Consider the following 14,323-nt stretch of genomic DNA (forward strand, 5'->3'; position numbering starts at 1 on the left):
TTCTTCCGGAGAGTTAAAAAGGAAGGAAAACTAATTCAAAATTGTAGTAGAAAACATAAATTGTTTAGGGTTTGATATTTAATTTTGTGAGAACTGCTTTCAGAGAGTTATAATAAAAATATTTTTCCTCCATATTGTTGTATTAGAGAGAATTATAATAAAATATTTCCTTCAACTAATGTGGCTTGTGAGAGAAGAAAGGGCAGCCCGGTGCACTAGCTCCGCGCGTGGTCCGGAAAAGGGTCGGACCACAAGGGTCTATCGTACGCAGTCTTACCCTGCATTTTTGCAAGAGGTTGTTTCCATGTCTCGAACCCGTGACCTCCTGGTCACATGGCTTGTGAGAGAAGAAAATGATATAATGTTATGGAAAGAAGATGAGTTCTGTGAGAAGATCAATATATACCACAAGAAATGATTTTTGAAATATGCAAATCCCAGTACAAGAGAAGTAAGAATTCTTCCGCGCGCGGATTTACATCCTCAGATTAACTGTAGTCTGTAAGTATTTATCAAGTTATGAACCAGGTGAAAAGAAGTATAAAGTTCTTTTGATGACACTTCAATATTTTTCACAAGAGTACACAAGAACTTGGATTTTCACTTTAGGCATAGATGAATTATGGAGAGAGATTAATAGCTTTGGCAATTTTCGTCTGTTCAAGAAACTTTCAGAATCATCACATTGTGGACTGCTGCTAAACACTACTTATATAAATATGAAGTAAGAGAATTAAAGGGCAAATTAGCAATCCTGGAATATGAAGACTATTTGTGGGAAAATATTGTTTTATGAACCGTATGTGAATGCGAGATACTTTTTGTAATGGGTTGCCACTTGTTTTTTAAGAGAGGCTCAACAAGAAGGATGATAGAGACTAGAGACACATCATTATTAGCTTTCCCTTAGTTTGGAAAGAGATAGGGCTTTTCTGTTACACTACACAACATAACGGAAGAGTCCATTACTCTGACAGTCACTGAATTATGTGAAATTAATGAGTGAAGTCACTTTTCTTTTATTTGTAATAAGAAATCCACTCAACTATTCCTATTGCACTGATGATCACTCAACTAGATTTATTGATTTTTTCGGTAGAAAATGTTGACTTGGCAGTCAACATGTACTTCTGGACTATATAAAATAACTAACACCAAAACAAAATATAAAAATCCACCCATACACCCAATTCATCTCGATCCGACCCGTTTATAAGAAAGAACGTCATAAAACTTATTGGTGGATTTTTATCTTTATAAACGGTTCGGATCGGGTGTATGAATGGGTTTATATGCATTGTTCGGGTGTTAATTATTCTATATGGTCCAAGCGTCTATGTGGACTGCCAAGTTAGCATTTTTCACTGGAAAAATTAATAAATCTGGTTAAGTGATCATCAAAGTGCAATACGGATAGTTGAGTGACTTTCTTGTTACAAATGAAAGAAAAGTGACTTTACTTCATAATTTTACATAGTTTAGTGATCATCTGAGTAATGTACTCCATAACGAAAATATTGTATTTGGTGCTAAGTTAAAGACAGATGAAATCTTCTATTTCTCTTATGATATCACAAAAAAGAGTTGGAGAGAATATGAAACTTCCTGAAATGGTTAAGATTGAAAATATATAGAGTTATGTAGAAGTCTTTTCCAGTGATTTTTTTTTTTTTTGCTGTACTCATAGCTAAGTTTAAACTGCTAGTGCTAGTTGTTTGGCCTCCGATTCTTACATAATATATAATGGCATTCTGGAAACAACCATTGTAAGTCTGATGTCTCTTTTTTATTACTATTACTTTCAAAATTTGAGTGTGTGTTTTGAAAATGCACTCTTAACCAAAAATTTGTTTTTGCTACTGCTTATGAGTGAAGAGAAATAGGAAGTTGAAGTCATCATACAAACTGTGAAGCTAAGAGACAGCAAGCTTTCAAATACCATATCTAAAGATGAAAGGGCAAACTACAGAAAGCCAAATAGCCAATGTCAAAAATTGAATAGTGGTGAACTTTACACCAGCCAATGTCAAAAATTGAATAGTATTCCTTTCATTTCATTACATTTTTAACTATGCAGCTAACAGACTTACTGACATCTACCGCGAATGAACTAACTAATTTTCAGCACAATCTATGTCTTTTTACTGTATTTTACATATGTTACAAGTTACTTGAGGATAATTAGCTCAACATGTAGCTTTTCCTTTTGAACCAAGTAGTAAAGAGTCGGTTCTTGATTTTGCTGCAGGACTAAGCTCCTTCTTTTCAAGTCTTTAAAGATTGCTGATGCAGATTACTTCTATGGAAAAAACCAAAAATTTATGTAGTTAGCATAACAGTTAACTTGTGTTGGATAGGAAATGTGTATTATTCCAAGTCTTCTACAACCAAAATTTCTACATCATCATGCGCAGTGGATGGATAAGCAGGAGAAGAAATGTTTGAATTTTGTCTCTCCAACAAAACCCTGTTTGTTTTTTGTTGTTGATCAAATATCATCTTCAATTTTTTTGCTTGTTCTTCGATCCTCATTTGTAACGTTCGCTGAGTCTAGCAACATAAAGAGAATATGATTCAGAAAGATTGGTTTACACAAATTCTTTTATTCTAGAAAAGTACTATCATATTTTTTCAGTAGTATTTACTAATGATGTTCTCAGTATGTAAGTTAAAAGTAGATAAATACACAACAAGATACCTCTAGTTGCTCATGAAGACACCTCTGGACTTCTAGTTGCATTTTCAGTGCTTCCTTGATTTCTATTCCACTGCAAACAAGTTTGAGATCAGATTTCTTTTCTAGCTAAAATGATCACCAAATTAAATAAGAGAATAGCAAATAGATGTACGTTTTGTTGTCTATCTCTGTAACATTATCCGGACTGTTTCTCTTTTCTGATTTCCCTGCTACATGAAAATGAATAAAACTAAGATCTTCAGAACTAAGAATTATATTCTTTTTCTCAAGAACATGAAATTAATACTGGTAAATAGCATACTTTCTGTAGATTCTGGAATGTGCTTTGCATTTCGGTATTTCTACAAAGGAAAAAATTTCAGACAAGGAGAAATCATTGCTTCAATATTCATCCAGTAATACAAAAAAGGACTTATGAAACAAAGTTCTTTCCTATGAATTAAGAAGTACCTGCAAATGGCTTTTAACATGATCAAGGGTTAAGCCTTCTGAGTCCATCAGATTAAGTATTTGCTTCGGTGTAGCTTCTGACAGATGAATAAGATCAAAGATTATCAATCTCTAGAGAAAGAAAGAAATCAAAGAGACAAAAAGAGAAGTTTGAATTACTTACTGTCAGCACCTCCAAGGCGATTTACACACTCAAGAAATCGCTCGTGGAGATCTTCACTCCATCTGATTCTTGTCTTACTGTGCTTATTGGATACTCCAGAAGATGCAGAGTTATGAGAAGTGAGTGAAGGACTGGCGCATTGTTGCCTCATCTTTTCCAAAGGACAGCCACAGAAATCATGAGAGATCTGTGGGACATATATATAAGAAGACTCAGAATGATATTGTTTGAGATAAAGATTAAGACTTTTTAAGTACTTACACTGTAGTTTTGATTTCCATCAAAAGGAATTGAAGGGTGCCTCCTATATGAAGGATCAAATTCTCCCAACAACTCATTTTTGAGATGCAACATCCTCTCTTTCTCAGATACATCGGCAAAAGAATATTGTCTACGTAGAGGTTGACTGGTTGAGAATTCTGGCCTGATGAATGATGACAGAGAAATGTTGTGCTGAAAATCAGGCTCAGGTTGTGCAATTGAATCTGTCAAGAAGCCATTTCTACTTTGTTGAGGATCATATGATGACAATTGAATATCATAATTATTGATCAGTTGAGAAGTATTATCTTGGTTAAGATCATAATTATCTATCATGAGTTGGGAAGTATGATCTTGGTTAAGATCATTATTATTGATCATGTGTTGGGAAGTATTATCTTGATTATCATACTGTGTCAATCCCAGGCAACGTTCTGTCGCGAAAAACGCTGAAGTGGGGGATCCAAAAAAGCTGATTATTGTATTTGAAGATGCAGTAGCAATAGGCAAATTACAAGTCTGCTGATGCTGCTGTTGGCGGCCTTTCTCGGGCTGAAAACAGAATCCCATGTGTGATGAATATTGTTGTTGAGCAACTAAATCTTGAGCTGAGATTTTAGGAAATTCTAAAGTATAATCACTTGAAAACTCATTGGTCTGATGTGCTCTATCCTGAGTAAAGAATCTCTGAATACTCATTTCAAGATGATTATAAGAAGCTTTGCAATATCAAAGTCAAGAACCAAAGGTGGATTCTGTTAAAAATTTCAAGATTCAAGTTGTATTTTAATTGAGAATCTCTTGTCTCAAGGAATCCCTTAAGGTCATGAGCTGTGCTGGAGAATACGCGGCATCAAAAAAATGAGTGTGAATATTCAGTAAACTGAAAATGCAGCCTATTTAATTTCAGATGGACAGCTCCTGAATACATTCTTTTTTGTATACATATATATATATAAAAGCCTTCATACACAAGATAAAATCAAGGCTAGAAAAACATTGGAAAAATGATACTGCATAGCCGCTGTAAAAATAATAGCCGAAAACATGTATAAAATTTGTATATTTGTTGTATATATATATACATTCTGCATGTTATATACAAAAATTATATAAATTTTTACAATTTTTCGGCTATCGAATATAAATAATTTCTGGCGCGGGTTAAAAGTGATAATACCCCAGAACATTAGTATAAGAAAACAAATCCCACCTTAGTAAAACTATAGGTGAAATATTACTCTTAACTGGCTTGTGTCCCATTTAGGTTATATTAGGAACCTCATCATCTCTATTCTTTTCTAGTCCATTTTGCAACTATACAAGACGAAAAGATAAAAATACAGAATTTCAGTAACGAAAAAAAGAGATTTTAGTAGTTCTTATTTAAGTTATTTCTGTCAACTTTTTGATTAAAGGAGAATATAATTTATGTGTCTGTAAACTTAATAATGCCATTTCTTTTACTAATCTAGATTAAAAAAATGAATGTTTTACAAGTTGTCTGTTACATCAACTGCAATTCCTTTTGATTAATTATAATGAAAGTGGGAACCTCAAATGATAAATAAACTATGTTCCCACCTAATTTTATTCATCATTTCAGATACCTGTTAAGAAAATGCATATACAACATAAAAATCTAGTTTTGATTCTCTAATCATTCCTATTTTTCTTGTTTATTTCCCTATCATTAGAAACAACTGTTGTTTCCTGGTTGGTCCACTGCTTTGCGTCTCTAAACTTCCTAGCAGCACTAGTAATACAATATCAACAATTATTACTTCGCTTTAATACCCGAAAAAATTTAAGTCCGCTATGTGAATCATCATTATTAATGTCATAACAGTTCAGCTCGTCTAAATTCAATATTATAAAAATCTAGTTTATGTTAATGAATCAGAACAAGAGCATGGCAACAAATGAACAGAATCTAATTCTACATAGTATATAACCAAAGCAAAGAAACAAGAAAATCACCCTGATTTCACACTAGGCCGGGCTGCAATCATTTTGATTATTTAATGTTGTAATAGCAGCCTTATATAGGATTCTCCGAGCTTCTCTGTCTAATGGTTACTATTTTGCTATTAATTCAAGAATTCTTCCTTTATTTCCTCCTTAAATGTACGTGGTTATGTTCTTTTTTTAATAGCGGCATTTAATTTAAAAGAGTGTTTTCATAAACGTACTAGCTATGTTATGCAAATTGTTTCCTAGGATTAGATATAAAAGTATACATCAAATATATATGAAAGAATCATACGGCATGGATTTGGTACAGAATAAAATGAGCCTAAAAAAGCTTGAATGCTTTGTAGAAACCGGCATCTGAAGGTGACAGCTGAATCTTTCACAGCGTTTTTTGGACATTCAATATTTAAAGGTTTAGTAAAATAAAAATATAATACTATATATATATATATATATATATATATATATATATATATATAAGCTGAAGCCTTTGGAATGTTCCACCAAAGTCTTATTAACCATTATTTATGTAGAAAGTTTAGATGAAGATTGATTATTCCTTCCTTTTCAATTGTTCTAAACTTATTGAGACCATGTGTTATTCTAATGAAAATCTAGGGATATAAGTATCTAAATATTTTTAGTACTGAAGTTCAAATAATCTTTTGGGGTTGGAAGAATTTGTACAAGACCAACAAAAAATTTAGGCCATTGCAATTTGCAGGAGGATAAATTCTTTAATAAGGGTCAATAGGAAATGGTCTAAACTTTTTAAATCTAAGAGTAAATGGTGGAGCAGTAAGATTATAGTAATGGAAAATATGAAAGTCAAATGATTTGCGGACACAACTTGCTGTCCTTCGCATTGCTTCTTTCCTTTTATTACATTTGTCAAATTCCATTTGTGCCTTTGATGACGATTTACTTAAACCTTTAAACAAAACAGACGCACTGATGTGTTGTCACATAAAGAATTATTTGCATATATATATATATATATATATATATATATATATATATATATATATATGATACTCTCCAAACGGAAAAAATGCAACTATAACAAATTCTTGGTTTACGATTAGATTTTCAAAGATCTTGTCATTTGGTTAATATGTACCGTATTGGATCCTATATTATTGTTGTCTTTCAATGATTCAATGAAATTCTAGATAAATTTAGTGTCTAACATCTGATGCTGAATAATTGCAAACACAATAACGACGTACGATAAATTTAAAGAGTTTCTTTCGTATTAAAATTGTTTTATCATTTATGCCAACGAATGGCCATTGACAGCTTATAAACTTTGTATCTTAAAGAATAATAAGATCAATAATGTCTCAAGAACAATTAAATAAATTGACTATGTCATCAATTGAAAAAGAAATGTTAAAAGATAATTATAAAAATAATCAATATCTTTGCATTTCAAAAGCTAGAAGAATAAACTCCAAATAAGAAATGAATAAATCTTATTCTATAAGTTTAATATACCTTTTATTAAGATTTAGCTTCTATAAGCCTAGAAATACAATAAAATGTTGTAAAAGCAGCGGGAAGTGCAAACTGTTGTCACCATCCGATTAGGAAAACGAAATCTTGCTTTTATTTTTAAGAAGAATTAACTTAAATAGTCGCTCACTCAATCGTTTAAATTAAAAATAATTAGCAGATATATAATATATGTATAATAGTGTATATGTCATAAATAATATTTTATTTATGGTGAATGTCTATATTTTAGAGAGATTTTAGGGATTTTACTTGGTGGCTAAGTCACTCTTTCCCTATAAATAGAAGGATCCTATTCCATTGTAATTCATTTGTAACGACCCAAAATCCCACCACAGGCGTCGTGATGGCACCTAGTCTCTAAGACTAGGTAAGCCGATTTCTATTATATTTTGAAGCCATTTTTTTTTAAATTAAAAACTAACAGTGGAAATAATTACAATACACAACCTCCCAAGACTGGTAGTACTGATATCACGACCCCAAATTAACCCCCGTAAGGTGTCGTGATGGCACCTAGTCTTTACGACTAGGTAAGTATTGCAAAAAATATAAAGAAAACACAACATTTTAAGGATAAATAACATATTATAAATAGCCAAGAGTAGTACCACTCGGCATATACAAAATAATTTCCCAAGACCCGAAATATCACTAAGTCACAAGCTGCTATAATCTATGTAGCTCTATACAAAAGTCTGAGGATAATAAAGAAAGTATCTAGGCGAGGGAGTAGAAGGAGACTCCGAAGATCTGCGGACGCAAGCAGAAGTACCTTGAAGTCTCCTAGAATTAGCAGTGCGTACTAACCCCGAGGCTGATAGCTCGCACCTGGATCTGCACACAAAACATGTGCAGGGAAGGGCATGAGTACACCACAATGGTATCCAGTAAGTGCCAAGCCTAACCTCGGTCGAGTAGTGACGAGGTCAGGTCAAGGCCCTACCGGAGTAAATATAATAAATTAAACAGTAAAAGATATAAGTAGAATTTAAGGTAACACAGTTAAAGAAATTTTCAAAAATTTAACAGTTAAGGGAGCCCTCGGCTCAAAACAAGGTAAACACAGTGAAAAATCTCTCGGGATACCGTCCCGTAGTTTTAAACGAATATGCAGTACAGGGGGATTTCTCGAAATACGTCCGTAGTCCCAAAGTAAATATGCAGTGCTGGGGGATCTCCCGGAATACGTCCGTAGTCCCAAAGTAAATATGCAGTATATGAGGATCTCCCGGAATACGTTCGTAGTCCCAAAGTAAATATGCAGTATATGAGGATCTCCCGGAATACGTCCGTAGTCCCAAAGTAAATATGCAACGCAAGATGAAATGACAGGTATGACATCGAGTTATACAGTTTATACTGGACACAGATAAGGCAAATAAGGACTTAACTGAACATGACGCACAGAATGTCAATTAGGCAGTTAAAACACGTAAACATACTTTTCTAGTCTAAACTACATAATTAAATATATTAGTACAATTAATAAGAGAAGTAATTTATGATTCAAAAAGGTTAAACAAGATTTTGTTTTTTGCAACAATAGCCCGTGTACGTACTCGTCACCTCACGTACACGGCGCCCACACACCAAATAATATCAAGATATCCTAAGGGGGAAGTCCCCAACACAAGGTTAGGCAAGCCAATTACCTCGAACCGTTCAAATCAACTCGATATCACGTTCTTACCACGAGTATCCGACTCCAAATGGCCCGAATCTATTCAAAACAGTACAATACCATCAATACGCGCTAATGGAATGAATCCCACAAGAAAAACTATAAAAATTAGGCCAAAACCCGAAATTGGCTCAAACTCGCCCCCCCGGGCCCACGTCTCGAAACCCGACAAAATTCATGAAACTAGAAAGCTCATTCACTCACGAGTATAACCATATCAAATTTACTAAAATCCGACATCAAATGGTCCTCCAATCCACAATTCCAACTTCCAAATCCCTAGCCTCCAACTTCCAATTTCCACCTTAAATACACATTAACTAGGTGAGAAAACACATGGCAAGGCAAGATTATTGACCAAAAATAAGCACAAGGGAATTACCTCAAGAAATGCCTCGAAAATGCTATCAAAAATTGCCCTAACCCGAGTTTGCAAAGCCAAAAATGATAAAAATCGCAAAACCCTTCGGTTTTAATCACTGCCCAGGTATTTTCGCACCTGCGGAACCTGGGCTCGCACCTGCGGGTGCGCTTGTGCAGAAAACGTGCGCATCTGCGCAACTCACTTACCCCCTATGCCTTCGCACCTGCGACGAAAGGGCCGCACCTGCGCATTCGCGCTTGCGGACGTCCCTTTCGCTTCTGCGCAACTTGCGCATTTGCAAACAACCTTGCGCATTTGCGGGCATCGCAGATGCGGAACTTCCTCGCACCTGCGACCCCAGGACAACTCTCGACTTCTCGCATCTGTGCTTCCCTCTTCGCATGTGCGGCTCGCGCACCTGCGGTCTATTTTCCGCAGGTGGGAAACACCAGAACCAACAAAGGTACCAGATTTTCCTAAGTCCAAATTTTTACCGTTAAGCATCCGAAACACACCCGAGGCCCCCGGGACCTCGACCAAATATACCAACCAATTCTAAAACACCATACGAACTTAGTCGAGCTCTCAAATCCCATCAAACAACGCAAAAATCACAAATCACCCTCCAATTCAATTTTAAAGAACTTGAAACTTCAAAATTCTACAACCGATGTCGAAACCTATCAAATCACGTCCGATTGACCTCAAATTTTGCGCACAAGTCATAATCAACATTACGGACCTACTCCAACTTCCGGAATCGGAAAACGACACCGATATCAAAAATTTCACTACCGGCCCAAAACTCCAAAAATTCGACTTTTGCCATTTCAAGCCTAAATGAGCTACGAACCTCCAAAATACAGCCCAGACATGCTCCTCAACCCAAATCACCTAACGGAGCTAACAGAACTGATGGAATTCTATTCCGGAGTCATCTTTACACAGTTCCAACTACGGTCCAAATCCTAAGGCTTAAGCTCTCATTTAGGGACTAAGTGTCCCAAAACACTCCGAAACTCAAAACCAATCATCCCGGCAAGTCACAATAGCAGAAAAAGATTAGGGGAAAGCGATTATTAGGGAATCGGGGCTATTACTCTCAAAACGACCGGCCGGGTCGTCACATCCTCCCCTTCTTAAAACAATCGTTCGTCCTTGAACGAGTATAAAGACATACCTGAAACTGTGAAAAGATGAGGGTACTGGCTGCGCATATCCTACTCGGTCTCCCAAGTCGCCTCCTCGACTGACTGATCCCTCCACTGGACCTTTACTGAAGCAATATTCTTTGACCTGAGCTTTCTGACCTGCCTGTCCAAAATGGCTACTGGCTCCTCAACATAAGATAGATCTTTGTCCAACTAGACTGAGCTGAAATCTAATACATGAGTCGGATCACCGTGATACTTCCGGAGCATGGACACGTGGAATACCGGGTGAACTCCTGCTAGGCTGGGAGGCAAGGCAAGCTCATAAGCAACCTCCCCAACTCGTACCAATATCTCAAAAGGACCAATGAACCTCGGGCTCAGCTTGCCCTTCTTCCCGAACCTCATGACTCCCTTCATAGGCGATACCCGAAGCAAGACCCGCTCACCAACCATAAATGCCAAATCACGGACCTTACGGTCTGCATAACTCTTCTGCCTGGACTGGGCTGTGCGAAGTCTCTCCTGAATTACCTTCACCTTATCCAGGGCATCTTGGACCAAATCTGTACCCAACAATCGGGCCTCGCCCGACTCAAACCATCCCACTGGGGACCGGCACCGCCTACCATACAAAGCCTCATACGGTGCCATATGAATGCTGGACTGATAACTGTTGTTGTAAGCAAACTCTGCAATTGGCAAGTATTGGTCCCATGACCCTCCGAACTCCATCACACAGGCACAGAGCGTATCCTCAAGAATCTGAATCATGCGCTCGGACTGCCCGTCCGTTTGAGGGTGAAAGGCTGTGCTCAGCTCTACCCTAGTACCCAACTCCTGCTGTACGGCTCTCCAAAACTGGGATGTGAACTGTGTACCTCTGTCTGAAATGATAGATACTGGAATACCATGAAGGCGGACAATCTCTCTGATATAAATCTCAGCCAATATCTCTTAAGAGTATGAAGTTAACACTGGAATGAAATGGGCTGACTTGGTCAGCCGGTCCACGATCACCCAAATAGCATTAAACTTTCTCAAAGTCCGTGAAAGTCCAACTACAAAGTCCATGGTGATCCGCTTCCACTTCCACTCTGGGATCTCTAACCTCTGAAGTAATCCACTCAGCCTCTGGTGCTCATATTTGACTTGCTGACAGTTGAGACACTTGGCCACAAACCATACTATATCCTTCTTTATCCTCCTCCACCAGTAGTGCAGTCTCAAATCCTGGTACATCTTCGTGGCACCGGGATGAATGGAGTACCGTGAGCTGTGGGCTTCCTCAAGAATCAACTCTCGAAGCCCATCTACAATGGGCACACAGATCCGGCCCTGCATCCTCATCACACTGTCATCACCAATAGTCACATCTCTGGCATCACCTCGCCGAACCCTGTCCTGAAGAACTAGAAGATGTGGATCATCATACTGGCACTCCCTGATACGGTCATAAAGAGAAGACTGAGCAACCACACAAGCTAATACCCGGCTAGGCTCTAAAATATCCAATCTCACGAACTGGTTGGCTAAGGCCTGAACAACCAAGGCTAAGGGCCTCTCAGCTGCCGGAAGATATGCCATGCTCCCCAAACTCTCTGCCCGGCGACTCAAGGTGTCGGCCACTACATTGGCCTTCCCCGGGTGGTATAATATAGTGATATTATAGTCTTTAAGTAGCTCCAACCACCTCCGCTGATGCAAATTAAGGTCCTTCTTCCTGGACAAGTACTGCAAACTCTTGTGATCAGTGTAAATCTCACAGGAAACACCGTATAAATAATGACGCCAGATCTTCAGGGCGTGAACAATAGCTGCTAACTCGAGCTCATGAACTGGATAATTCTTCTCATGCACCTTCAACTGTCTAGACGCGTAGGCAATCACCCTACCATCATGTATCAATACTGCTCCAAGGCCAATCCTCGAGGCATCACAATAGACAGTGTATGACCCCGAACCTGTAGGCAATACTAATACTGGAGCTGTAGTCAAAGCTGTCTTGAGTTTCTGAAAGCTCTCCTCACACTCCTCGGTCCACCTGAACGGAGCACCCTTCTGGGTCAGCCTGGTCATAGGTGCTGCAATGGATGAAAGTCCCTCCACAAAGTGACGGTAATACCCCGTTAAAGTAAGGAAACTTCGGATCTCCGTAGATGATGACAGTCTAGGCCAACTCTGCACTGCCTCCACCTTCTTCGGATCTACCTTGATCCCATCACAAGACACTATGTGGCCCAAGAATGTCACTGAATCAAGCCAGAATTCACACTTAGAAAATTTTTCATACAATTTCTTCTCCCTCAAAGTCTGAGGCACGGTCCTCAGGTGCTGCTCATGATCTTCCCGAGACCGGGAATATACCAGGATGTCGTCAATAAACACAATGATGAAGGAATCAAGATAAAGCCGGAATTCACTGTACATCAAATGCATAAAGGTTGCCGGGACATTGGTCAGCCCAAATGACATGACAAGAAACTCATAGTGACCATATCTGGTCCAGAAAGCACTCTTCGGGATGTCCGACTCCCGAATCTTCAACTAATGATAGCCAGAACGCAAGTCAATCTTGGAAAACACCCTGCCACCCTGTAACTTGTCAAATAAGTTATCAATACGAGGCAATGGATACCTGTTCTTCACTGTAACCTTGTTCAACTGCCGATAATCAATACACATACGCATAGAACCATCCTTCTTCTTTACAAATAAGACCGGAGCACCCCAATGTGACACACTGGGCCGAATGAAGCCCTTATCAAGCAACTCCTACAACTGCTCCTTCAACTCCTTTAATTCAGGAGGATCCATATGATATGGAGGAATAGAGATGGGCTGATTGCCCGGCAACAAATCAATGCCAAAATCAATATCTTTATCGGGCGGCATACCCGGAAGATCAGCTGGAAGCACATCTGAGAAGTCCCTTACTATTGGAACTAACTCCACTGTAGGGGTATCAATACTGACATCTCTCACATAGGTCAAATACGCATCACATCCCTTCTCAACCATTCACTGAGCCTTAAGAAATGAAATGACCGTGCGGGGAGTATACTCTAAGGTACCTCTCCACTCTAATCTCGGCAAACCTGGCATAGCCAGTGTCACGGTCTTAGCGTGACAGTCAAGAATAGGATAATGGGGCGACAACCAGTCCATGCCCAAGATAACATTAAAATCTACCATACTGAGTAATAACAAATTGGTTCTGGTATCAAAACCACTAAGAGCAATCAAACACGACCGATATACGCGGTCCACAACGAGAGAATCTCCCACAGGAGTAGATACATAAACATGGGAACTTAAAGAATCCCGAGATATCCCCAAATGTGGAGAAAAATAAGAAGACACATATGAATACGTAGAGCCTGGGTCAAATAATACTGATGCATCCCTATGACAGACAGGGACGATACTTGTGATGACTGAATCTGAAGCAACGGCCTCTGAACGGGCTAGAAGGGCATAGTACCTGGCCTGGCCTCCCCTCTAGGGCGACCTCGACCTCCCCGACCTCCACCTCGAGCTGGCTGAGGAGGTGGGGTGGCAGCTGGTGTTGGAAGAATGGCCGGAGGACCCGGTGGAGCACGTGGAGGCTGATGAGTCTGTGGAGGTGCACCCCTCTTGGCTCTGGGGCAATCTCTAACCAGGTGACGAGTGTTACCACACTCAAAACAACCTCTCGTTGGACGTGGCGGCTGAGGCTGACTCGGACCTAGCCTGCTGGACTGGCCGGTAATAGCACCTCGAGTAGGAGTCATACTGGATACTGGCGATGCATAATAGGGCTCCTGAGGTCTAGGAGGAGATGGGACACCGCTGGCTGCTGGAAGAGCTGAATGAACAAGGTGACTCACAAAACCCCTACCATAGCGTGCTGTTGGTGCACGAGCTCCTGAATAATGACCTGTCTCTCGAGACCTCTTGGCCTCTCTCTCCTCTCGGTCACGGGCGAACATGCCCTCCACTCTCCTGGCAATGCTCACTGCCTGCTGATAAGTGATGTCCATCTCCAACTCCCTGGCCATATTGGTCCGAATACTGGGGTGGA

At 38.9% G+C, this 14,323-nt stretch overlaps 1 protein-coding gene across 2 annotated transcripts; it reads right to left on the minus strand.

The window, feature by feature from the left end:
• Positions 1-2,041: 2,041 nt before the first annotated feature.
• On the minus strand, positions 2,042-4,468 carry LOC104119904 (myb family transcription factor PHL5-like). Of its 2 annotated transcripts, none has more exons than XM_070192726.1 (7): positions 3,573-4,468; positions 3,312-3,498; positions 3,149-3,225; positions 3,000-3,039; positions 2,850-2,904; positions 2,699-2,768; positions 2,042-2,550 (listed from the first exon to the last, which is right to left on the minus strand). In XM_070192726.1, the coding sequence occupies exons 1-7, from the start codon at positions 4,269-4,271 to the stop codon at positions 2,368-2,370; spliced, it is 1,311 nt and encodes a 436-aa protein (XP_070048827.1). In that variant the 5' UTR covers positions 4,272-4,468; the 3' UTR covers positions 2,042-2,367. The 2 variants fall into 2 exon arrangements, with proteins under 2 accessions (XP_070048827.1, XP_070048826.1); XM_070192725.1 differs by having other exon boundaries at positions 2,850-2,907.
• Between the last annotated feature and the right edge of the window lie 9,855 nt (positions 4,469-14,323).

Source organism: Nicotiana tomentosiformis, chromosome 2 (genome assembly GCF_000390325.3).
Source record: "Nicotiana tomentosiformis chromosome 2, ASM39032v3, whole genome shotgun sequence".
NCBI classification, from domain to species: Eukaryota; Viridiplantae; Streptophyta; class Magnoliopsida; order Solanales; family Solanaceae; genus Nicotiana; species Nicotiana tomentosiformis.